Source organism: Mytilus californianus, unplaced genomic scaffold, assembly GCF_021869535.1.
Source record: "Mytilus californianus isolate M0D057914Y unplaced genomic scaffold, xbMytCali1.0.p SCAF_9, whole genome shotgun sequence".
NCBI lineage: Eukaryota > Metazoa > Mollusca > Bivalvia > Mytilida > Mytilidae > Mytilus > Mytilus californianus.
The window spans coordinates 70,910,723-70,938,558 of NW_026262745.1; the positions used below are offsets into that span (position 1 = coordinate 70,910,723).

At 32.8% G+C, this 27,836-nt stretch overlaps 1 protein-coding gene across 1 annotated transcript in view; it reads right to left on the reverse strand.

The window, feature by feature from the left end:
* LOC127713971 (uncharacterized) overlaps positions 1-27,836 on the reverse strand; it is a 44,702-nt gene extending 16,866 nt beyond the window's left edge. Inside the window, exons 1-3 of the mRNA XM_052219921.1 lie at positions 26,390-27,836; positions 5,316-5,469; positions 1,876-2,070 (exon numbers count right to left, since the gene is read on the reverse strand). Of these exons, the coding sequence (XP_052075881.1) occupies positions 1,876-2,070; positions 5,316-5,469; positions 26,390-26,611 (571 nt within the window). The 5' untranslated portion in view covers positions 26,612-27,836. The remainder of the gene's footprint in view (positions 1-1,875; positions 2,071-5,315; positions 5,470-26,389) is intronic.

Consider the following 27,836-nt stretch of genomic DNA (forward strand, 5'->3'; position numbering starts at 1 on the left):
GTCGATGTAACATTTCTAATAAAAACAGATTTATTGATTATTGGTGCTTAACCTCACTTCCTGTATTCTTTGTTATCATCTTTTTACTAAAACGCCTGTAGGTTTGAAAGTGCTATCCAATTTGAATTGATTGATTGAGGATCGCTAAACGTCCGATGGTTGACCTATAGTGTGACTCCCTCGTGGTTAATCAAGTTCGTTATACACTCCCGTAGTAGTAGCATGCATCTTCAACAAACTAACAATTCATAACATTGGTTGGACTAGAAACGCGATCATTGGATGCGACGTTCTTTTTACAAGAACGAGGCTGACCATTCATACATCCCTCACATCTAAACGGATGCCCACTGTAGCACGAATTTTAATGCTAGACTTGAAAAGTTTAGGGATGACTCTATTTTATATCCTTCTTATCCACGAGGAAATACAGGGGAAAACATCTTATTTTAAAATAATTCTCCATTAACTCGAGCTTCCATTTCATTTTGACGCTCAAATAAATAAAAACATAAGAAGAATATCCAATGTGTCTTACATGCAGGTTAACATTGCCTGATAAAGGTTGTTTGAAAATAAAGTTATACGCGTAAAGAAATACTTTCAGGAGGTTTTTTTTGTAGTTGAAACCCGAATTAATTCTTTCTGATCACATGTACTTAAATTTTAATTCTTGAAACTACTTCGAATAGAACATTCTAATGATTTCGATCTTCATACTTTTGAGCTTTTTACAGCTCACTATACGATTCTTAATCCCAACTAGTTTAATTTTTGAGAGATATTTACACAGTTCCGGCTTTCTCGGAGGGAATCGGTATTCTAGGTTTGAGCCCACAATTTCAATTGAAATATTTACTTGCAAATTTTCATACCTGTTTGAAAAAAACTAAATGTACAGTATTAAATTTTGTTTAATTCAAATTAATATTTAAAAAAATATATCGAAATTACGCATTTTCGCAATCAATATGAAACAAAATGAATTATAGCAAAGCATGCGATTTTTTTTTTCATTGAAAATAGAAATGTGTATTTTTTCAAGCAAGTAGTTACTTTCAAAATTAAATGATGGATATTTTTTCTGATATTGCAATTGATATTTTGTAATCTTCTTTTTCTATATATCCGTCGCTCTATTGATTTGTGCTGATAACGCGTATCAAGATAAATATTTCTTTAAATAGAATTAAGGAAAAGAAACAAAAGCATTTAACAATCGATAAACATAACGCTAAATAGAATTGAGAATGAAAACGGGATATGTGTCAAAGACACAACAACCCGAAAAAAGAGCTAAAAACGCTGAACAATGCCGTTTTTCAATCATATAAATTGAACGCTAAACGATATCAAATACCAGCTGACATACGATGAACGAAAGATGTCCTGGCGCTGACCAAACAATGTACAAAACGATACCCAAATGGTTAACGGATGATGCCCTAGTGCAATACGACCCATACCTGAACGATGTGCGGCGTACCGCACTCGAATGAAAAACTTGTTTTTCCCCCGTTACCTGGATTGTATATGCATGAGTAAACATAATTTTTTTAACAGTTTTAAAACAGTAGATTCACACTAAGGAGGCAATAGTTATGTTTGCTTTTTCTGAAATGTTAGTGTTAAAATGAGACAGGTATACAGATATCGACAACGTTTCTGATTGACAGTTTAATCATTCCATCTATAGTAAAGTTATGTGATGTTGTTGATAGATAAGAACAAATGTCAGGTTTATATAGAGAGTTGATAAAACAATACTACATTTAGATCACTTATGTGCTGATCTTGGGGTTAATATTGAAGACCAACGACTATTTTCATTTCTAAACATCAACTTTAGATAAAAGTGTTGTCATCAATACTTACTAGCTGCTGGTTGGGCTTGTGTTGTAGTAGAGGTCGTTGTACTAGTAGCCATCGTTCCCATCATTTCATTTGTTACCATATCAATCATAGGTACCATTGTTACCATATCCATCATAGGTACCATTGTTATCATTATTAAAAAAAGCATAGAAAGGAATGGAAAACTTTCTCCTAAACCGATTCCTGTATCAGTTCCTGAAATGAATTTACAAAATAAGAATTGTTGCCTCTTGCCTATTCGTGTAAATGTTTTCATTGACCCAATAATAGGGGTGTTCCTAAGGTAGGAATCCTATACATAAGAGTGAAAAGAAGATGAATACTAAGTTAAGGTATTTTATAAAACTACTAATAATAGTAAGACAGACATGACTCTCACAAAAATAACAGAAAGTCCAATCCTAAGATTGTCTATCCGTTTAGCTGGATAGGACCACATTTTGCATTTCGAAGGCGTCTTTCACCATTATCACGGATGATACATTTCGATAGTGCAGTGCCAAGTTTATTTAGTTTTTATGAAGTTTTTATATTTTCAAAAACGTGACTGCTGATCACAAAAAAGAAATCAAAATAGTTGAAAAAACACACGTATTATGTATTTTAATATGAAGTTTCAAATTTACATTTAAATACATAATAAGTGTGTTGTTTCAACTATTTTGAACTCTTTTTTTGTGATCAGCAGTCACGTTTGTTAAAATATCATTCAAGATTCACGGTTTACTAACAATATCGTATGTTTTTACTGATACATGTAGATTACAACGACCGAATGTAAACGTTTGTCTTCATTGAGATTTTAAACTCCTGGTAAAGTTTGGAATTTTTTTTCTACTTGATCAATTTAGCAGGAATTCACAATTTGTGCGAGAAATTTGCTGGACATCAGAAGGAGATATTAAGAAATCAAAATTACGGAATTTGTTTCAATTATTTGATATGTAACAACATTTCAGTTTGTCTTCGACTCATGATTTTAAATGTCTTTTTGTTATCTTTCGCCTCTTTTTTACTTTCTTTTGAGAAGTTTCGTCTTTGAAATTACAAAAGAATTGCAGAGCATGTCTTCGATGCGGAAAAACATATAGAGGCTGTCATACTTTCATTGGATAATTTATTATTTGTCAGTTATCTAAAAGGTATGAAGGCACCACTGGAAGAGGAGTAAAACATATTGTGTTCCGTTCAGGAAAAACCAAGAAGTAACAATGTGCCGGCAAGAAAACTTAATTAGGTTTTTAATGTTATGTGTATGATAATTAGGTGGTTTGTAGAAAACTACATAATCCAATGATAAGGACATTCTAAAAAAGACAATTTTTTATTAATATTCTAAAAAAACATATTAAATTTGCATTATGACACACAAATAGAAAATACAAATTCTCTTACTTTATTCGAATGTATTAAATACTGCGGAAAATGAAAAGTTTTGCTATATTTAAAAGGCATGTTCTTTTTATTTTTACCTTAGACGTTCTTCAGGAATTCTAAAATTATAACAGTTACTCATGAAGCAAGAAGAAATTTCCTTATGTTATTGATGAAATCAATTTGTTGGTAAAATAAGAAAGTTTTGCTAACTATGACTATACTTCAGTTATTTGAGAATTTATAAAACCTTTATCGTTTATCATATAGCAAGCTGAAATTCCCTTACTTTGTTGAACATAACTGACCGAAAGCGAAAATGAATAACTTGCTACCTGTGATTGTGCTGTCTATAGTTTTACATAACTGTTCTACAGAAGTAGTAAATAAACTATCGTGACTCACATAGCAATTTGGAATTTCCTTATTAATAGAGTTTTATACAATATGAAAAATGCATTGTCTGACAGAAAAAAAATATATCCGAAATCGTATATAACTGAGTTTACCTAATTACCTCATTTCCATTTATGGAGAAAACTATAAACCAGTTAAAGACAACTTTTGTGCAGATACATTATACATACACAGGCTCTGTTAGAATGTTGTTTTACGGGAATGGTGAGTTTACAATGGGAAAATTGGAATTATCTTTTTTTGTCGTAAACTTTATTTCTTCTTTGTCTTTGTCAATTTCTAGTCATTCACAAGTTATCAGACAGCTTCTTCGTCATTTGGTCTCTTTTGATGATATGTCTCATCGGCAATAAAACCACATCTTCCTATTTTTATATTAACAGTATTTGTGGTATCCTACATGTCATGGAATTGTGATAAATGCAGTAAAAATAGTCAGAAAACTTTGAATGAATCAGTAAATATTTCTGCCGATTTGTAAGTAACTTGGACCAATTCATAAAGTTTTCTTATGTAAAGACTGATCTCTGCTTATACCCTCAATACGAGTTACTGTAGGTTTATATCATCACAAAAAAGGGGAAAATTTGGGTTTGTTTTTTCACAGTCAAGAAGATGCATTAAGTCATTGAATGGGATCAGTTGAAATATGAAAGTTTTTATTGTTTAGTCATTATATAATTTGTTAATGATTAAATTAAGTTACTGAGTATTGTTTTACTTTTCCTAATTTATAATAAAAAAAAAAATACACACATTGCACTTTAAGGATGTTCGCTACTCTTGTTTTTTACTTTTTGTCAGATATTCGGCATCATCTAGTTTTATCCATGTTAGTGCCAATAAAAATTTTCCTCGCAAACGCTTACTTTTCTTTTCATAATTTTATTACATATTGTTTAAAAAAGCCGTTTTTGAAAATCTTTTATAATCCTTGTTATTTTTTAAAAAGTTTTTGAAAGAAAAAAGGTGCCAATTTTAAATATAAAAAAATCTAGAGAGAAACGGTTCCCGCCGAATTTTCAATGGCTTATATCTCGGAAACAAGCACACGGACCCTTAATTTTGTTTCTGCTTATTTAGTTCCTTCATTCATATACTTTCAATTTATACCAGTCTTTTAAAAAGCTTGTTATTTTTAAACAGAGTAGCGAACATCCTTATATTCGGCAATAAGTCACATTCGGTCATGTCACAATCGACTAAGAGCACGAAATAGTTGTTACGACAATTGGGATATATCTGTGGTTATCTGTGACACAGATATTCGATAACAGTCGACCAATTTGTGATGGCTTCCTTAAATGTTCCAAACTTCAACTAACCTCTTGGAAGCCTTAGTTGCATAGCGTCCCTGTAAAAAGCAACCCTTAACCAAGGATGTATGTTAGGAAACGCAAGCACTGGATCGTATCAACTAAGCGATAAATACTTCATGCGCAGGCGCAACTAGAATAGTTGTAAATTGTTTGAAATAATTCAAGTATTTTTTTATGAAGTTATTCATAAAAAAGTATAAAGAGGCGTGTACATACTACACCCTCTGGTGAACATTCGTTATAATATAAGAACATGTTATAATTAAAAATACTGGCATTGATAGAAGTTATACACTTTCAAAGACATTTGTTTATTAGTTACTAATTTACCTCTGGCGGCAAATCTGTCTTCTTTTACAAAAAAATCTTTCTGGTCTTCTCCTGGATCTTCCACTATCACAACCTGTACGGGTTGCTGAGGGGGTTGGAATACTACACATATACATTGTGGAAGGGAAACGACGATCAATACTGTGAGAATCAGCTGAAAATGACAAAACATATTTTTTTGATAATGCTATTGACAAAATATTGAATAGTTGTACAAATATTCATTTGATATCAGAAATTAAATCTACTTGGCGTAGGTTACGATATTCATATGACAAGTCAAACGATTCCGTTCCGGTGCTACGTTTCCTTCCTTACTTTTTCGCAGAAAGATTCCGGTGAAGTTACATGCATGTACATATTACCCAAATGACGTAAACGCTTGATAAAGAAATAACACTTGTAATTGATGACAAATTACGCCTACAACTAATCGATAATATAAAACTCATTAGTTTGCCTTGTGCAGAAAACCGTCCCTCCTCTGATTTCAAGGTAAATTGTGAATCAAAACGTCTAAAGGATAATGAATATTAACTTGACTAACTTTATAAAACTGTAAAAAAACATGTAACTACTGTACGTGACAAGGAAACTAGTAGACTAGAAGAAAAAACACGACGAAATGTAAAAACACATTAACCCAAAACACCGCACATAAAACTACAGAGTGAGTAATGCATGTCTCAAACAGTGCTAATAATGTACGTAAAAATATATTTTTAGAGATTTTCTTAATATCAATTTCCTGGTAGTAATATATATAATCTGATCACGTACATTTACTTAAAATTTAAAAAAGATCAAGTTAGATAATCTCATTTCATTTTGGAATTCAATGACGTATATGCATGCTGCGAAAAAATGTATTCCACAATGTTTAGGACGCAAACGTATCTGTATATGATTAATAGATGTTGATTCGTTCGCTCCAATACAAATATCCACTTCATTCCCGAAATACATATAAAATGTGAACACCTGATAAAGATGATTGCAAATAAACAAACAAATCCTCATAAATTTACCAAAGTGGGTAAGGGCAGAACTCACAGTTCTATGACATATGTTACTGGATGGAGTAAGATATGGTATCTGTTACATTCTTCACATCAAACAATCTTCATACAATAGACATATGAATTAGAGTATTCCGTCCAAAACAACTTTCCATATAGAAATAAGGAGATGTGGTAGGATTGCAAGTGACACAACCTGTTTCATGTTAAAATGATGAAGATAAAACAAACATATAGGTCACCTAAAAGCCGTCAACAATGAGAAAAATCCTAATCGTATAGTCAGTTAAAAAAGGTCCCAACATAACATGTTAAAGTATACAAACAAAAATACTAAAGGCTTAATTTACACAATACAATTTATGAAAAACAACTGAGACGGAAATGAACCAATGGCAACAACTGAACTACTGGCTCCTAAACTTGGTCAGGCAAATAAAGAATGCTGTGGTGTTACGGGCAACCCTATCCTTACACTTCAAACCAGTCAAAGTCTGAAATTGGCAGTATTTGCACTCAACTTTACTGATTCTTACTTGACCAATCTGAATATGTATGAATTTTACTGAAAATTACTTGACCTCTATTTTAACAATACTTGACCTTAATATAGACAGTATAACAGTCTGAACAAAGACTCGACCAGACTGAAACAGTCTTAACCCATTTGATACCTGAACTTAACTTATTATTATCCTGATTTTAATGTCTGAACAAGATTCGACATAAGGTTTGAACTACACTTGATCAATTCTTAATCATAGCCGACCTGTTTAATACATTTCTATTTTACATCAATCTTGATTTTATAATTTACTATAAGTTATTCAACTATGGAACACTTTTTTTTGCTTCCTTTCCAGTTTCAAACAAAACAAATTATAATTAACATTTATCATATTGATTGTAACTACAAAAAAGAAATTCAGTATCATATACTTCTAAATAAATAATTATATTGTGCATAATGTTACACCATAAATACAAGCATATTTTATGGCTATAATTCAAACTATTATAACAACTGTATTAAATTAATGTAAGATTTATAAAGTATGTATTTTTCCTCGAATTTACACTTAATAAGATTACTTCATACACATTCTGAACAGAACACTCATTAAAAAAAATATATCGCTATACAAATAAATATATGATTTTTAAAATGATTATTTAAGGTGTAAAATTGGTACAATATTGTTTATAAACAAGGAAATTATCCAATGAAATATGTTTTTCCTGAGTTGTTAACTGTATTGAATATGAAGTCATCAAGTCATAAAACAGGTGCTATAACATTGTCACCTACTGATGAATCGAAATATAAAATACAAATGGGAATAAGATAGGAAAATACTGGTGACATTTTAAAGAATCTGAAACAAGAATTTCAAAATCCTCAAACACAAATAAAATAGGCTGTTACAATCTTCATGAATACTCAAAGTTTAAAACATTTTGAAAAGCAATAAGAGGTTCAACATGATGCTATTCTTATCATAAAATAGAATTAAAATAAAATATTTGTTATTTGATTTCGTTTAAGTTTGCCAAATAGAATAAATCATAAAAGTAATGTGTCAGGTAAATGATACTAATACAATAAGATATGAAGTATTGGAAAGTAAGACAAAACATGAAAAACACTTGAAATTTTTTTATTTTACCTTAGTTATTTCATTGTGGAATTTCAACAGTAGTAAAACATTTATTTTGTCAAGACTTCAGGCAAATTACAATTTTGAATGATCTGATAAATTCCATTGTCCCCGTGTTTTGAATTAAACAATTCTTGAAGTTTCAACAAATATATCAAGTAATTTTGTTTTATCCTTAGTCCTTGAAAAATGTATTCCAACTCAAAAACATGTTGATATATAGTTTAATAATTTTTGATAGTAAAAAATAATTTTAAGATTTACAAAGTTCACTTTTACAAGGATTTCTCAATATACAAATCCTTGACTTTTATAATACTTCAACAATCGTAAAATGTATTAGTTAATTATAGAATAATTTCAGTTTCCAATATTTTTTTTTTTATTTTTATAATTCAAAGGTCGCCTTGTGTATCACATATGTATCTTTAGAATAGTAAAATTGAGAATGGAAATGGGGAATGTGTCAAAGAGACAACAACCCGACCAAAGAGCAGAAAACTGCCGAAGGCCACCAAAGGGTCTTCAACTCAGCGAGAAATTCCGCACCCGGAGGCGGGCTTCAGCTGGCCCCTAATCAAAAATGTGTACAAGTTAAGTGAAATTGGGCGTCATACTTTACTCCAAAACATATAAATGAACTAAAATTAAAAATCATACAAGACTTACAAAGGCCAAGAGCTCCTGACTTAGGACAGGCGCAAAAATGCGGCGGGATTAAACATGTTTTGTGAGAGTACAAATATGAAACATCAATGTAACAATGAGCAGATTTGGTATGATAACCAATGATACAACTCTCCGCCAGAGTTCAAATGAAGTGGATGTAAGCAATTATAGATCATGGTAAGGAATTAAACAATGAAAAAAACCTTACAGTATAGTCGACAATAAACGAACCCGACATGTAAGAGTTGAAAATTTCAAACGAGAAAACTAACGGCCTAATTTATAATAAAACAATCCCCCCCCCCCCCCCCCCCCCAAAAAAAACAAAACAAATATGACAGATACAAACCAACGACAACTACTTTACCACAGGTTCCTGACTTAGGACAGGCACATACAGAATGTGGCGAGGTTAAACATGTTTGTGTGCGCCTTACCCTCTCCAAACATGGGACAGTGGTGTAACACCATAATGTTAGAATAATAGTAAAAAAACAACTGTTACAATTGGATTAAATCGGTAGATTGGTACGGGGAACAAAAATAACTAACATAAAAACAATTGACATTAGGCACCGAAATTAGAGTATTCTCAGTTACTTAAAGATAGTAGAAAGCCAATAACAACTAACAGATGAATCATGTTCTTCAAGACTAAAGTTTCAACCAGTACACATCTAGCTAATTTGGTTATTTTTTTCAAAAAACAACATCAATATCAGTACCGATAAAATCAATATTATAAGATTATAATACTGTGGTAAATTAATAGTCAAGGGGTCTCGGTGGCTGAGTGGTCTAAGTAGTCAGACTACTGTATCACTAGCCTGTCAAAACTGGGGGGTGTGAGTTCAAATCTCGTACGTGGCAGGTGCGTTTGACTCAAATGTAAATTGTCAAGGATTGTCAGTTTTCCCACCAAAGATCAATGGTTCTCTCCGGGCATGCCGGCTTACTCCACCAATTAAAACTGACCATCACGAAATAGCACAATGGTGCTGAAAGTGACGTTAAACATCAACCAATCAATCAATAAATTAAAAATCATTAAAAAATAAATTCATTCAACGGATCAAAAAGTTAATATGATTGATTGATTGATTGTTGGTTGTTTTACGCCGCATTAGTTAATATGGATAGTGTCTAAATGTATGGGCTTTATAAACAACATCACTTTTAAAAAATAGGATGTAGTTTCCCGTTTTTTTTTATTAGAACTCTACAGATACAGCCAAACTTGCTAACGAAATATTGTTATCTATGAAAGAATATGGTTCAGGGTTTCTTTAATTTGTGGTAACGTACTTCCTTACATTATAGTTTACCAGTTATACATGAATTGTGTTCATTGGAATCTAAAATGCAACTACAGATACAGGTACAGAGAACAAGTTGTGAAAATACACACCGTTAGGAGGAGCAAAAGGAACATATCAGTCCAAACATGGAACGTCAATAATCGGGATGTTCACATGTAATAGTAAATTACATGGTCACCTGGTTGACCACTTGTTAATTAATCCAGCTTGTATCATTATTCAACTCTATTGGAATATATGTCTATATGGTTTATTATCTTCAATAAACATGAGTTGCTATTTTTTTATATATAGATATGTATATATGTGTAACACCTTTGCTGTGACTGACTATTTTAATAAAATGTTTATATCTTTAGGCACAAATTAGAGATAAAATAAATAAAATTAAGGGGTGTCTAAATTATTTACAAGCGAAAACAAAGAAGTTAATGTAATGTATACATTTGCATTGACGATTTGACTTTTAAGGCTTTAAAGATGACAAAAAAACATTTTCAGCATATATCAAACATTTAAATGACTAAAAATCTAATTGAAAAAGTTCTTGATTTAATTTAGTTTAGCTTAAAGGGGGTACATAACACTACGACATATATTTAAAATTTGGACAAAACATCAACTTTGACCTGTTGACAAAAATATAAAGATTTCAAGAAATTTGAATCACACAATTTACAGGAATAATTTCATTAGATATAGAGCAGTTTGACAAACACTAATTTCAATCGTGAGAAGCTTGATTTATCTTACCTAATAGTATGTGATTTAAACATTCAACTGATTTTTAAAGAGTTCACTCCCTTGTGTGTTCTGATCCACCTTCAATTTGGATCATTAGTATTACGCAGTTAGTTTCTGATAACATGTGGTTCCATAAGATAAATGAATCTGACAAAACTGATATTAGTAGTATGAATGGATATGAATTTGAAAAATCGAAATAAATCTCACATATTTTTTATATGAAAAATGAGAAAAACACTTCATAGATAGACATAAATGTTTACAAAGGTTTGTCATTACCCATTACATCAATCTGAAACAAATTAATAATAGATAATGCTTCAGACTTGGTCGAGTATGGTTAAGATTTAAGTGGAGTATAGTTCAGACTTACAATAACGTTTTGATCCCACAGTGAAATTTTGACAAAGATTTGCGTACATGCTATTTTTCACCTACAAAATTCAAATATGCAATAAAAATTTACCTTCATGTGCTATTTTTAGAGGTAAATGAGGTCGAAATTTTAGACATTTCCTCCAAATTTCGGTTTTCTGGACATATCTATCCTTTGGACAGACATACCCAACATATTTGTTTTAAAAGGAAAACACAAGCTAATTTTTGTTAAAATATTTGTAATATCTTCTTTGCATAAATATGCTTCGAATGTATGAAACAATTCTTTTGATATAATTAATTTAATTAAATTTTGATGATTTTAGAAAAAACAAACGGCATTTCTTACTGTATATTTATCCAATTTGAAAACAATCCATCGGTGATTTGTTTGTGAAAATTGGTACAAATAATCGTCATACATAATGTAGCAAAATTTCAATTTTAAAAAGAGGGGTCCATGTACTCGTTTTCAAGCTGTTGATTGAACAATGCAATTTTTCCCAATGTGTCATAGTTGACGTCGCAAAAAATAATAGTTTAAGTTAGCAACGTCATTTTCTCCCCTGTAACTGTATCATATGCCCCGTAAGCCGATTATGGTTCAAATTGTTTCCAATTAATAACAACTCTAATAAAGGTCAAGATTTTAGTTCCGACTGTTAAGCGTGGTTTAGACTACAATGGTCGATTTAAAATCAGTACAGTCGAGTTCAGATACTGTCTATTTCAGACTTTCGATGGTTATAAGGGTAAACATTGGGGCAGTCGTGTTACAGTACAGCATAAGACCTAAACAAAAAATCAGTTTAAAAAATATCCATACAAGTATAAATAAAATAAAAATTACACTGTAAATACATCTTGCGTCCGAATCACACCTCTGGAATTGCCTGCACCATAAGCGCCTAATATATATATATATCCAAGACCATTCCATTTCACCAAATATTTTTTGTTTATGTATTATACTCGAATTTTATTGATCGGAAGTAGGTCTTTAAGTTGCTGTTCAATGTTCTAAATGTCAATATGCTTTTAGATTAAACATACAATATGATTATGAATTATGTCCATTTATCAATTAAAAAAATGAAAAATAGGGAAAAAACAAACATCTTTTGGAATTCTACTTCTTGACCAATAAGCATCATCTGTCCAGATTTGTGATTTCCCCATCAATGTTTGAAAAAGTCAGCGATTGGTTAATTCGTGCTCTTAAAGCTTAACATCCGTTTTGGTTCGGATTTTTTTTTGTTCCTTTTTGTTTTTGTATCTACTAAGGATGTTCGCTACTCTGTTTCAAAAATAACAAGCTTTTTAAAAGACTATTATAAAATGATAGTACTAAATAATACTGCCGACAAAGAAGAAAAAATGAAAGGTCTGTTTCCTTGGTATTGAAATGTAAGCAATTTAAAATTTGGCGGAAAACAAATCTCTCTATATTTTTCTTACATTCAACATTGGTACCTATTTTCTTTCTCTCTTTCTTAACAACTGGTATAGTAAAAGTCAAGATTTTAGTTCCGACTGTTCAGCGTGTTTTAGACTACAGTCGAGTAATATCAACTAAAAATCAGACAGTCCCAGAATGGTAGATTTAAAATCAGTAGAGTCGAGCACAGATACTGCCCATTTCAGACTTTCACTGGTTATAAGTGTATAAATTTGGACAGTCGCGTTACAGTACAACATAAGACCTAATTTTAAAAATCAGTTGCAAATGATTTAATTCAATAGCTCGGTACGAAGCACACACAAAAGCATATATCATAAAAACAATAGAAACAAAGCACGGATAAAAAGAGAACTCGCAGTTACAGAAAGCTAGTTGAAAGCCAATTACTATATATAGTGCAAAATAAACACCACAGGCAGACAACTTTGATATTCAATGAAAATCTATATATGCATATACATGAATTACTTAAAACGGTTAAGGAATTTCGACTTATTATAAGTTTGATTTTAAATCTTTCATTTTATTCGGTAGGGGTATTAACATGTAATTAACATTCATTAAAACAATTTATGGTCATTTTTCTTAATAAAAATTAAAGAATTGACAATTAAAATAAGTACTTCATAAGAAATACACCTTGTCATTTGAAATCAAAGTCTTTGTAAGAATGTGATCAGTCGACAACGAAATCAATGCAGTAATATTTACCTTATAATTGTGAGCCATCCTGTTCTCTTTTAAGCTTATTTTTGAAATGGTATGTTTAGTATATGTAATGTGTAGTTTAATTTGTTGTATTACAGATTTTTATATTTTGAACGTAAATGATCGATGTCTTATTTGGAAAAATGCATTCGTTATTTGTTTCAGAAATTCGTACGTGCTTGTCACCTTACATATATCTCTAGGCGAACCAGTTCATTTCGATCATTCTACCTATGCCAACATTTTAGACTATTTAGAATAATCCGATAGAGAATAAGAATTATCATATTTTTGACACAGTCAAATAATTTGTTAAATACTGAAAATTTAAATATTAAAAAAATCTCTATTCACCGTTTATAGATACGTTTGTTTAATATCATTTCCGTTACCCGAAAAAAAAAAACACTTTAACTATACGCTAATTTCTGATGTCATTTAAGCATTTGTAAGTGTTCAGTGGATAAATCATATGTCCTATTCCTTGAACTGACAAGATCATTGTGCCCTATTGATATTTTCGAGCATTGGTCTGTTTTCACATGCATATTACAGAAATATCTTATTTTAATCATGTATGTCATTTATCGAATGAAACTAACTCTTTATTAATTTAGAGTTTTTTTTTAATAGAAATAATTACACCATAACTAATACAATTTTATATTAATATTCTTGTAATGGTTAGAAAAAACATCAAATAACACCATCACAAACTTAATCCCCATTTCATATTGTATTTTAAGAAATTTACCTGTGACGTCACTTTTTGTGGCGTTGATACATTCATGTGACGCATAGTTCATTATTCTATTGTGCTGTATTTGTGTTCTGTCGTAAATAAATTTTAGGTGTTCGTTGTTATTCTTTGGTTTACATGTTGAAATGGACTATTATATTATTTATTTATGTATTTCTCTGTCCTGAATGTTCTTGCATTTATTTGTACTTTATTCCTGTCACGTAATTGTCATTTGAGCGGTATTTTTAACATTGTTATAAAAGCGGGAGGTTTGGCTAGCCATAAAACCAGGTTCAACCCACCATTGTTTTGTAAATGTCCTGTACCAAGTCAGGAATATGGCAATTGTTATCACATAAATAATTCAAAATTTGGTGACTATGTTGAACGCATCTATCCCATCGAACTAGAGAAAAAGGATACAACAGATACAATTAAGTCTACCTCATATCTTGACTTACATCTATAAATTGACAATGAGGGTCGGTTAAAAACAAAACTTTACGACAAAAGAGATGATTTCAGCTTCCCAATTGTGAATTTTCCATTTCTATGTAGCAACATTCCAGCAGCGCCTGCATACGGAGTATATATCTCCCAATTGATACGATATTCTCGGGCTTGTATTTCCTATCATGATTTCCTTGATAGAGGGTTGCTGCTCACAAGGAAGCTATTAAACCAAGAGTTCCAAATGATGAAGTTGAAATCATCCTTTCGTAAATTTTACGGACGCCATCACGAGTTGGTTGACCGTTATGGAGTATCCGTTTCACAGATGATAGCGGATATGTTCCAACTATCGTAACTACAATCCCGTCCCCTTTTCACGAATGTGACCTACCGAATTAGACTATTTACCGGGTTTGTACTTACATGAGCAACACGACGGGTGCAACATGTGGAGCAGGATCTGCTTACCCTTCCGGAGCACCTGCAATCACTACCAGTTTTTGGTGGAGTTCGTGTTGCTTAGTCTTAGTTTTCTATGTTGTGTTTTGTGTAATATTGTTTGTCTGTTTGTCTTTCAATCTTTTAGCCATGGCGTTGTCAGTTTATTTTCGATTTATGAGTTTGAATGTCCCTCTGGTATTTATATTCCACCCCTCTTTTTCAATAACCGATGAAATAAAGGCTCTTGTCTTGTGAGAGGCTGATAAAAAAAAATGTATCGAACTCTCAACCTTCCTCCTAATCGGGGACAGTTGTGTAACAATATTTCATAAGAATATTACGTGCTTTAGATTGGTCTCAAATCCGTTGGCAGTTGTGACGTTACGATTATATAAAATATACTTCCACACAATCTTATACTTTTCTTATTTGAATAATAGGTCTTTCGAAAAAAATGTTTGCAAATGTATATGCTGCAACTCATAGATGGCCTTCTTTTGTAACGATAACGCACAAAGATTAGATAAACTTACTGCAATTGTGATAAGAGGGTTAAAGCTGGAGATGTTAACTTTGACATTATGTATGTCATTTCAACAATAACAATACCACTATGTTGTAGGTATTACTATGGGTACTGATTGCGACTTTTTGACAGCAGACTGGTGCCTTTATTGTTATTCATCACAGTGTATGTCCACGTCGAGTTAGAATTTGTTTACATTCTATGTAATTGATTAATCAACCTGGATCTACCATTTCTTTGATTAAATAGATAATCAAGAGTTCTCAATATACTGCAGTTTTTAACCCAAGGAAAATGACATTAATTTTATCTTCTGAAAAAATTAAAATAACAAAAATACCGAACTCCGAGGAAAATTCAAAACGGAAAGTCCGTAATCAAATGGCAAAATCAAAAGCTCAATCACATCAAACGAATGGATAACAACTGTCATGTTCCTGACTTGGTACAGACATTTTTGTATGTAGAAAATGGTGGATTAAACCTGGTTTAATGTATAAATAGCAAAATTTGTTTTTTTCGAGACGACAGGCGAAAGATATCAAACATTGTCAAATGGATATTATCAATTTTATCTCTTTTATTTCTTATTATATTTTATATAAATGAAATACTTGTTAATTTGCATGTCATTTCAATCAGTACTACATGGAAATATTATAGTAACATGAGGAAGTTTTGCGGTGACTGATTACATTACATGATTTTAACATTTTCTCACCGATAGACCACTTTATACAAAATTTGCGAAATTTTTTATTTTTGTCGAGATAACATGGTCTCGTCTAAAGATATTTTGTGGTTGATTCCCTTTTGGTTAAATTTCCCTTGGTAATTGCCAGTATCTTATGGTAATGGCTTAATTTCTATTTCTTGCATGAAGAGATATTTCTCGTATTACAATGCACATAGTGTAATATGAAAAAATGATACGAAAAATGCGTTTATTTGATTGGCTTATCCAGCTTCTTTAGACGATATCACGACATTTCCATTGGCTATCATCGGTCAATGATGACACTTGGAGGTGACGAATATGTAAATTTCGTCCCTGGCAAAGGAAATATGGAATTTTTTCAATAATATACAAAACACTCACACTTTTCACCTGCACACATTCTTTTTGTCGAATCTTAATACATTTTGAAGCGTACGAAAAGATTAAAAATGTCTTATGCTAAAGCTTCACGCCAGAACAGGATACGTTTTTTTTTATTAAACACTATGAGAATAAAATTGGCTATCGTGAGAATGTGATATCGATAGATATCAACTATCGTTATTTAATTTGAATAGTACACTTGTTATGAAACCTATAGTTAATTTATGTCACTCCGAAGTTGGACAAGAGAGTAAAACCATTGCGTTCCTCTCAAAAGGGAAAAGAAGATAAACAGGGATAATAAAAAAAATATAGACGACAGACAAACAGTATCTTCTGAAATGATATTTAATATATAGAATAACCGGTTATATCATTATATAATAATATGTATTATAATATAAAGAGAGATGGAAGATCCAGAGGGCCCAGTCAAAGGTCATCAGTCGAATATAACAGACAACGCTATGGGGGAAAGGGGGAGGGGAGATGGGGGACGGAAGACAAACAATTTCACAAAATACTACATAGAAGACTTCTCCTACTCCATATGTGACACCCGTTATGGTGCTCATGATAAGGTCACATTTGGTTGAATAATGCTTTAATACCTATTGAATATCAGATGTGTAGAATTTCTGCAGGCAAAATAACGTTACTTTTACTTTACAATTCATACGAATGGCAGTCAACTGTACCATCTCAGAATTCAAAGCATATATAAAGAAAATAGAAATTGAGAAATAAATATCTCCATTCAATACATACATTGTTTAAGTTTTGATAAGGATCACCTAGACGTGACTTTGATACAGAATTGAGTTTCAAACAGGATTCTTTTAAAGGATTAAGCCATTCTAATAAAGTCTTATATCAATATAATACACGGATGCTAGACTAGTAAATCATTTCTAAGAGACTCTACCTAGTAGTGTTACACTTGCATATCATTTCGTAGTTCAATATAATGGCAGTATACAGTTGCCAGTAACAGCATCAGTCAAGGCCCACTTACAGATATACAAACAACATGCTAACGGACACAAAACAAAACACTCACACAGGGTTCGCAAATATGTATCAGAAGACATTTATACTATTATACTGAATATCATGTGTCTGTATTAAGATCAAGTTACAATTAAACTATTGCTACATATTATATCAATAGATTATCTTGATTCTTATCCTCTGTCTCTTTTACAGCTTATACTATACAAATGACAGATACAATCATGGTGTCTGCTGGAACAGCTCTATCTAAAATAAAAGAACATAATGTATTTCTCTGAAAATGACGCCTATGTATGAGATGTTTGGAACCAGGATTAAATTTGCATAAAACCTCGGAATTAGTTTGAACGATTTTTCTACGTAGAAGTACATATCTGCATCATCGTGAAAACCCAAACCAAACACATGTTACACCCCAGTTCTATTGTTATACTTCATAGTTTCTATTTCTGAAACAAGTGTAAATTGAATAGATCTATTGTTACGAATAACAATGGATTTTGACCACAGGGTGTGACGAGCGGGGTTTCTGGAAACCCCTGCTTCTACATCCCGCAAACAAAGTCCATTGTTATTCGTAACAATAGAAATTGATTATGAACATAAGAAATTACTAATAGTGTTCACTACAAATTGTTTCATGATATTACACATTTTAGGAAATTCCAATAAGCATCTATATGGAATACAAAAATAATTCTTTAAATAATTTTTTGCTTGAAGGTAATTTGTTTTATCCCAGTCATATATCTCTATTCTAAAGCATTGATCTTTAAAAAAAAACTCCCGGACCCCCCTCCCTCGGTTACCCAGTGGCCGATCCGGGGTTGGGGGTTCCGCTGGTTGGACCCGACTTATATTTAAAAAATCAAAGCATTTGAATGGTTGGACCCCACCCCCCCTTTTTTTCTCTTGAGTTGGGAACCCCAGGCTGGATCAGCCCCTGCATGATTGCCCCTCAGAAAAGGGAGTTCCTCAATTTTAAATATTGTATGTTGAGCGTGTCTTGTAGTCGGGTTTCAAATGCAGACACACCTATTCCTTAGTATGTTCGAATATGAATGTTTGTTTATTCTCGAGATGAAGGAATGGGGCTTTTGTTTTATAATAAAATCGTAAGATATAAAATACAGTTATGATTACCTTTATTAGACTGATACAGATAAGTACTTTGGGTTATAATATTGCCTTTATCTTTAGTCTCTTCTACCAAATCCAACGCTTGCCACAAAATACCCGTCCATATTGACAACTGTATACCAGGAGCATGATGTATTTTTATGTTTGTAATAAGAATACACGAAACAGTCAACCTTGACCTACTGATCCATATTAGCACATGGATTTAACGGGAATATGCAAAACAACTTTGACATTTGTAAAATATACTCACTTGTCAAAGTTTGAACGAAGATAACCAAAGAGAGGTTACTAGTGGGGTTTCATGTAACAAAAAAATATTCTTATAAATCATGATTTGATATTATCAATAAATATGCTATCTTTTTTTTTTTTTTTTTTTTTATTTAATAATCAATGTTAACAAATATAGGGTTTAGAATGGGGTGTAAGTTAGTTATACAACTCGGGATACGGTGTGTCTGGATAAGAAACCCTTCCGGCCTCCGGCCGACGGGGTTTCTTATCCAGACACACCTATCCCTTGGTGTAAAACTATTACAGAATTTATTTTTACTATAGTTTCCTAAAGAAATACTTAAAACTTTTAAACAAAATACGCACATCGATTAGATACATCATATGTCATGTATAAGTATATATAGCAACATTAAACAGCCGAAGAAGGATACCAAATGTTGTAATCATAAGTCAACGAAGACGGATAGACAACACCATGATCCAAATCAAACAAAATAAACAGACAAGGCGGATTTAACAAAACAATGCATAAAACACTAATGATTTAGCAACACAAATCTAAAAACATACACAGGGAATAAACTTCATGAAGGTCACCAATTAAAAGTTCCACTAGGGGCATTAGTTTTGTTTGTCATGATCTGTAAACGTCCTGTTATATATAGCACTTTTGGAGTAGTAAAAGCGTAAAAAAGAACGGGACTATGGCTACAACAGCTAATACAAAAGATACCAGAGGGACATTTAAACTCATAAATAGAAAATAAACTGACAACGTCATGGCTTAAAAAGAAAAACAGAAAAACAGACAAACAATAGTACACAAAACACAACATAGAAAACTAAAGACTAAGCAACAAGAACCCAACCAAAAGCTGGGGGTGATCTCATGTGCTCCGGAAGGGTAAGCAGATCCTGTTCCACATGTGGCACCCGTCATGTTACTCATGTTAGCACAAACCCCGTAACATGTCTAATTCTGTAGGTCACATTCGTGAAAAGGGGACGGGATTGTAGTTACGATAGTAGGAACATATCCGCTATCATCTGTGAAACGGATATTCCATAACGATCAACCAACTCGTGATGGCGTCAGTAAAATTAACGAAGAGATGATTTTAATTTCACCATTTGGAATTATTGGTTTATTAGCTTCCTTATGAGAAGCAACTCTCTATCAAGGAAATCGTGATAGGAAATACAAGCCCGGGAGTAACGTATCAATTGGGGGATATATACTCCTTATGCAGGCGCTGCTGGAATGTTGCTACATAGAAATAGAAAGTTTACAATAGGGAAGCTGAAATCATCTTTTTTGTCGTAAAGTTTTGTTTTCAACCGACTCTCAATGTAAATTTCCAGATGTAAGTCAAGTTATGAGGCAGACTTAACTGTAAATGTTGTATCCTTTATGTTTTCGATCTGTGAGTTTGACTGTCCCTCTGGTATCTTTCGTCCCGGACCCCCCTCCCTCGGTTACCCAGTGGCCGATCCGGGGTTGGGGGTTCCGCGGGTTGGACCCGACTTATATTTAAAAAATCAATGCATTTGAATGGTTGGACCCCCCCCCCTTTTTTCTCTTGAGTTGGGAACCCCAGGCTGGATCAGCCCCTGCATGATTGCCCCTCAGAAAAGGGAGTTCCTCAATTTTAAATATTGTATGTTGAGCGTGTCTTGTAGTCGGGTTTCTAATGCAGACATACCTATTCCTTAGTATGTTCGAATATGAATGTTTGTTTATTCTCGAGATGAGGGAGGGGGGCTTTTGTTTTATGATAAAATCGTAAGATATAAAATACAGTTATGATTACCTTTATTAGACTGATACAGGTAAGTACTTTGGGTTATAATATTGCCTTTATCTTTAGTCTCTTCTACCAAATCCAACGCTTGCCACAAAATACCCGTCCATATTGACAACTGTATACCAGGAGCATGATGTATTTTTATGTTTGTAATAAGAATACACGAAACAGTCAACCTTGACCTGCTGATCCATATTGGCACATGGATTTAACGGGAATATGCAAAACAACTTTGACATTTGTAAAATATACTCACTTGTCAAAGTTTGAACGAAGATAACCAAAGAGAGGTTACTAGTGGGGTTTCATGTAACAAAAAAAATATACTTATAAATCATGGTTTGATATTATCAATAAATATGCTATCTTTTTTTGTTTTTTTTTTTTATTTAATAATCAATGTTAACAAATATAGGGTTTAGAATGGGTTGTAAGTTAGTTATACAACTCGGGATACGATGTGTCTGGATAAGAAACCCTTCCGGCCTCCGGCCGACGGGGTTTCTTATCCAGACACACCTATCCCTCGGTGTAAAACTATTACAGAATTTATTTTTACTATAGTTTCCTAAAGAAATACTTAAAACTTTTAAACAAAATACGCACATCGATTAGATACATCATATGTCATGTATATGTATATATAGCAACATTAAACACCGAAGAAGGATACCAAATGTTGTAATCATAAGTCAACGAAGACGGATAGACAACACCATGATCCAAATCAAACAAAATAAACAGACAAGGCGGATTTAACAAAACACTGCATAAAACACTAATGATTTAGCAACACAAATCTAAAAACATACACAGGGAATAAACTTCACGAAGGTCACCAATTAAAAGTTCCACTAGGGGCATTAGTTTTGTTTGTCATGATCTGTAAACGTCCTGTTATATATAGCACTTTTGGAGTAGTAAAAGCGTAAAAAAGAACGGGACTATGGCTACAACAGCTAATACAAGAGATACCAGAGGGACATTTAAACTCATAAATAGAAAATAAACTGACAACGTCATGGCTTAAAAAGAAAAAAAGAAAAACAGACAAACAATAGTACACAAAACACAACATAGAAAACTAAAGACTAAGCAACAAGAACCCCATCAAAAGCTGGGGGTGATCTCATGTGCTCCGGAAGGGTAAGCAGATCCTGTTCCACATGTGGCACCCGTCATGTTACTCATGTTAGCACAAACCCCGTAACATGTCTAATTCTGTAGGTCACATTCGTGAAAAGGGGACGGGATTGTAGTTACGATAGTAGGAACATATCCGCTATCATCTGTGAAACGGATATTCCATAACGATCAACCAACTCGTGATGGCGTCAGTAAAATTAACGAAGAGATGATTTTAATTTCACCATTTGGAATTCTTGGTTTATTAGCTTCCTTATGAGAAGCAACCCTCTATCAAGGAAATCGTGATAGGAAATACAAGCCCGGGAGTAACGTATCAATTGGGGGATAGATACTCCTTATGCAGGCGCTGCTGGAATGTTGCTACATAGAAATGGAAAGTTTACAATAGGGAAGCTGAAATCATCTTTTTTGTCGTAAAGTTTTGTTTTCAACCGACTCTCAATGTCAATTTCCAGATGTAAGTCAAGTTATGAGGCAGACTTAACTGTATATGTTGTATCCTTTATGTTTTCGATCTGTGAGTTTGACTGTCCCTCTGGTATCTTTCGTCCCGGACCCCCCTCCCTCGGTTACCCAGTGGCCGATCCGGGGTTGGGGGTTCCGCGGGTTGCACCCGACTTATATTTAAAAAATCAATGCATTTGAATGGTTGGACCACCCCTCCCCTTTTTTCTCTTGAGTTGGGAACCCCAGGCTGGATCAGCCCCTGCATGATTGCCCCTCAAAAAAGGGAGTTCCTCAATTTTAAATATTGTATGTTGAGCGTGTCTTGTAGTCGGGTTTCTAATGCAGACACACCTATTCCTTAGTATGTTCGAATATGAATGTTTGTTTATTCTCGAGATGAGGGAGGGGGGCTTTTGTTTTATGATAAAATCGTAAGATATAAAATACAGTTATGATTACCTTTATTAGACTGATACAGGTAAGTACTTTGGGTTATAATATTGCCTTTATCTATAGTCTCTTCTACCAAATCCAACGCTTGCCACAAAATACCCGTCCATATTGACAACTGTATACCAGGAGCATGATGTATTTTTATGTTTGTAATAAGAATACACGAAACAGTCAACCTTGACCTGCTGATCCATATTAGCACATGGATTTAACGGGAATATGCAAAACAACTTTGACATTTGTAAAATATACTCACTTGTCAAAGTTTGAACGAAGATAACCAAAGAGAGGTTACTAGTGGGGTTTCATGTAACAAAAAAAATATTCTTATAAATCATGGTTTGATATTATCAATAAATATGCTATCTTTTTTTGTTTTTTTTTTATTTAATAATCAATGTTAACAAATATAGGGTTTAGAATGGGGTGTAAGTTAGTTATACAGCTCGGGATACGATGTGTCTGGATATGAAACCCTTCCGGCCTCCGGCCGACGGGGTTTCTTATCCAGACACACCTATCCCTCGGTGTAAAACTATTACAGAATTTATTTTGACTATAGTTTCCTAAAGAAATACTTAAAACTTTTAAACAAAATACGCACATCGATTAGATACATCATATGTCATGTATATGTATATATAGCAACATTAAACACCGAAGAAGGATACCAAATGTTGTAATCATAAGTCAACGAAGACGGATAGACAACACCATGATCCAAATCAAACAAAATAAACAGACAAGGCGGATTTAACAAAACACTGCATAAAACACTAATGATTTAGCAACACAAATCTAAAAACATACACAGGGAATTAACTTCATGAAGGTCACCAATTAAAAGTTCCACTAGGGGCATTAGTTTTGTTTGTCATGATCTGTAAACGTCCTGTTATATATAGCACTTTTGGAGTAGTAAAAGCGTAAAAAAGAACGGGACTATGCATACAACAGCTAATACAAAAGATACCAGAGGGACATTTAAACTCATAAATAGAAAATAAACTGACAACGTCATGGCTTAAAAAGAAAAAAAGAAAAACAGACAAACAATAGTATACAAAACACAACATAGAAAACTAAAGACTAAGCAACAAGAACCCCACCAAAAGCTGGGGGTGATCTCATGTGCTCCGGAAGGGTAAGCAGATCCTGTTCCACATGTGGCACCCGTCATGTTACTCATGTTAGCACAAACCCCGTAACATGTCTAATTCTGTAGGTCACATTCGTGAAAAGGGGACGGGATTGTAGTTACGATAGTAGGAACATATCCGCTATCATCTGTGAAACGGATATTCCATAACGATCAACCAACTCGTGATGGCGTCAGTAAAATTAGCGAAGAGATGATTTTAATTTCACCATTTGGAATTCTTGGTTTATTAGCTTCCTTATGAGAAGCAACCCTCTATCAAGGAAATCGTGATAGGAAATACAAGCCCGGGAGTAACGTATCAATTGGGGGATATATACTCCTTATGCAGGCGCTGCTGGAATGTTGCTACATAGAAATGGAAAGTTTACAATAGGGAAGCTGAAATCATCTTTTTTGTCGTAAAGTTTTGTTTTCAACCGACTCTCAATGTCAATTTCCAGATGTAAGTCAAGTTATGAGGCAGACTTAACTGTATATGTTGTATCCTTTATGTTTTCGATCTGTGAGTTTGACTGTCCCTCTGGTATCTTTCGTCCCTCTTTTATCTCAAGTTCGATGAGATAGATGCGTTCAACATGGTCACCAAATTTTGAATTATTTAGTTAGAGAACATCATCTATATAGCGGAAAGTAAAGTTTAAGGATACTGCTAACTTCTTTTCTTTCTTCCTTAGAAGTTCTTGTATGACGTCAGCGTCATAAGAATAGAGGAACAAGTCGGCAAGATAACACACTAATTAAAATATGTACAGTCAAATCATGATTAGGTTCATTTAACGCTGACGAGTCAATTTCTAGAGTAAGTCATGATACCCAGCAGACCTTATCGGGTGCTTTATTTCAAAACTTATAGTAAATATAAAAAAAATCAATTTTGGATGAAACACGTCTTCTGATTGGCTGAAAGTTGTTTGTCTATCAACTCATAGACGTAATTTTGTCTTGTGACCGTAACGTCATCAACGTTTTTTCATGAATTACTCCTTAAAAATGAAATTTAGAATAAATAAAAAAGAGGTTTCGTGGTGCATTTAGGTGACCAAGTAATATAAAATTTATTGCACGTATCCTTATGTACTTAGAGTATCTTGTAGAATGAAGAACATAAAAATAAAGAGATGTGGTATGATTAACAATGAGACTATCCATCAAAGTTCTAATGAAGTGGATGCAAGCAAGTATAGGCAACTGTATGGCCTTCAACAATAGGAAACACCAAACCGTATGGTCGGCTTATTATTTTTTATATATTAGATTAGCTTTGGTTGAATTTTAGACAAAACAAATAAATCTAGGCAGTCAAAAAAATACTCGTTATTAAATACAATAGTTAACTGTTGTTTAAATTTTATAAATCGGTAGGAAAGACCAATAATTACCTATTGACCTACCTAATTAGACTTATCACCGGGTTTGTTTTTATATGAACAACACGACGGGTGTCACATGTGAAGCAGGATCTCCTCACCCTTCTAGAACCCCTTAGATTATCCACGGTTTTGAAGGGGTTCGTGTTGCTCAGTCTTTGGTTTACTATGTTGTGATGTGTATAGTTTTGTATGTCTTTTTTCTATTTTTGTCATGGCTTTGTCAGTTTTATTTCGACCTATGAATTTGAATGTCTCTTTGGTATCTTTCACCTCTCTTCTACTATGTGCATCCACTCAAGTCAACATTGGCACAATCGGGAAGAGAACACGGTCGGTAAAATTCAAGAGGATCTTATGTTTCTTGTATTTTAAGATTAAGACTACTCAAACATGTCGATAGTGGGTTGAGACATGTACATATCTTGTCGGTCAAGCAATTTGTGATCGATTGATCGATTGTTATTTGTTTTATCTCAAGTGGCAAATACGTCATGCATTTTCCAGTTTTCAAGACGAGAAAAAATAAAATAAGTAATACAAAATGTAGATCCTGCAATAATGATTGACCGAGATGAATGACGGGAAATTTGGAATGCCAATTGAAAACAGTTAGAAAAGGATATGAATAGAAGTTTAGCCTTAAAACATACCCCTTGAAGAGTTGTTTCAAGTAACTTTAACGTGACTTTTGATCTGACGTTCAGGAATGGTGATAATTTGTTTTGAAAAAGGACATAAGAGCTAAATACAGATAATATATCGCAAACTATTGTGCATTAGTATGTAGTGTTAGACAATATTTTACGCAAACTTTAAATATAAACAAGCCATGAAAAAGTAATTCAGCATAATCAGTATTACCAATGATCAATACCATGAATACTGACTGTTGAATGATAAACTTAAAAAAATGGGCAGATACTTTGATCTCCAAACTGTAAATTGTTTTGGATGTTCCTACAAGTAGGTAATTTAGAAGTAATTTGCATAATAGTTGGTAAGGTTGGGTTTTTTTTATAGAATATATGCTCAACAAACTAATGTGGTTTGAAATTTGAATTCAAGCTTACCATTTGTCCAGTTTCTAGGTGTGAAGTTTTGGTGTACAGAAAAAGTGGATTTGCTCCTTGCTTTTCCCATGTACAATAAGGGGTTCGGTCAATACCAACGAACCATCCATCATCTATTGGACATCCGTAATAACTTTTATTTACATAAAACTTGCGCCGTGAATTTCTGAAGAAATAACTAGATATTAGCAGTACCACATTAGGAATGAATGTATGCCTCATATGATATTAATTTTCAGACAATCAAAGTTGATATGATGTACAATAAGATATATGATATGGTATAATATATAGTATGATTTTTACATAAAAAAAACTTTCCAAAAACATGATATACAGTTAATGATGGGTATTTCGAGTTTGAAGTTTAAGAAATAAATGCAGAGCAAGGAAGAATTATCGTTTCAAATATAAAACCCAAAGCAACGTTCCTGTGTAAATTTTCCAAACATTTCTTTGTCCATTTAGAAATTGTACCACTCAGAAATATACCTCATTTTTAAACTTCGAAATGAGAATATAACTACTGTCTTGACAAAAAAGTTGTTTGTCGATTGCATGTGTAATGTAACCCGCTCATTTTTCGCTTTTGATCATGTTAACAATATACCTTTAATTCTCATTAATACTTTAATTATAATCTTTTTGCTCCGTTCTCCTTTAAACTAATCTGAGACCACACGTCGGTTCAACTACTTGTTTTGTTATCTTCAACAGTCATTTATTATTCATAATTGTATTATGTGTAATTTACTTTATTTTCAATTTACTCCTGTTTTTATACTATATACAAAATAAGTTTTAGTCATTAAAAAATAAACTATTAGTGCATAAGTTACCACAACACGACGGGTGTCTGTTTGTCTTTTTATTTTTGGCCATGGCGTTATCAGTTTGTTTTCGATCTATGAGTTTAACTGTCCCTCTGGTATCTTTCGTCCCTCTTTTACCCAGTAATGGAAAAGAAGTTAAATGTATTGCATGATTCAAAGTCATTAAAACTACTGTCCGCTAGCTTTGCTTTACTAAACCAGTTCATCTTATCTGTATGTCTGCCGTTCAAGGTCATCCATGCAACAACGTGTTTATTCTTGAAAAAATCAATTTTCACCTGTGAACATCAAAATTAATAAATGTATGAGTAAAAACCGATGTTTAGTCCTACGTCAGAGTAAAATATTTTTTTCTATCGTGTATACAAATTATTGTTTACCTAACTTTGCCACTGTTGTGACGATAGATGATTATTTAAAACACTATAAGAGAAAGTTTTCTATAAAAGTGTGCTTCGGATTTAAACAAAAACAATATTAAATGCAAGGTACAAGCCTAAGACTTCGTTTTAGTTATTTGTTGTCTTTTTTGTTCAATATTTTCTATAGATATAGAACTGGAACAACTTTCTTCAGAAATTGTTGAAATAAAAGTGTATCAGTTATATCTGTTA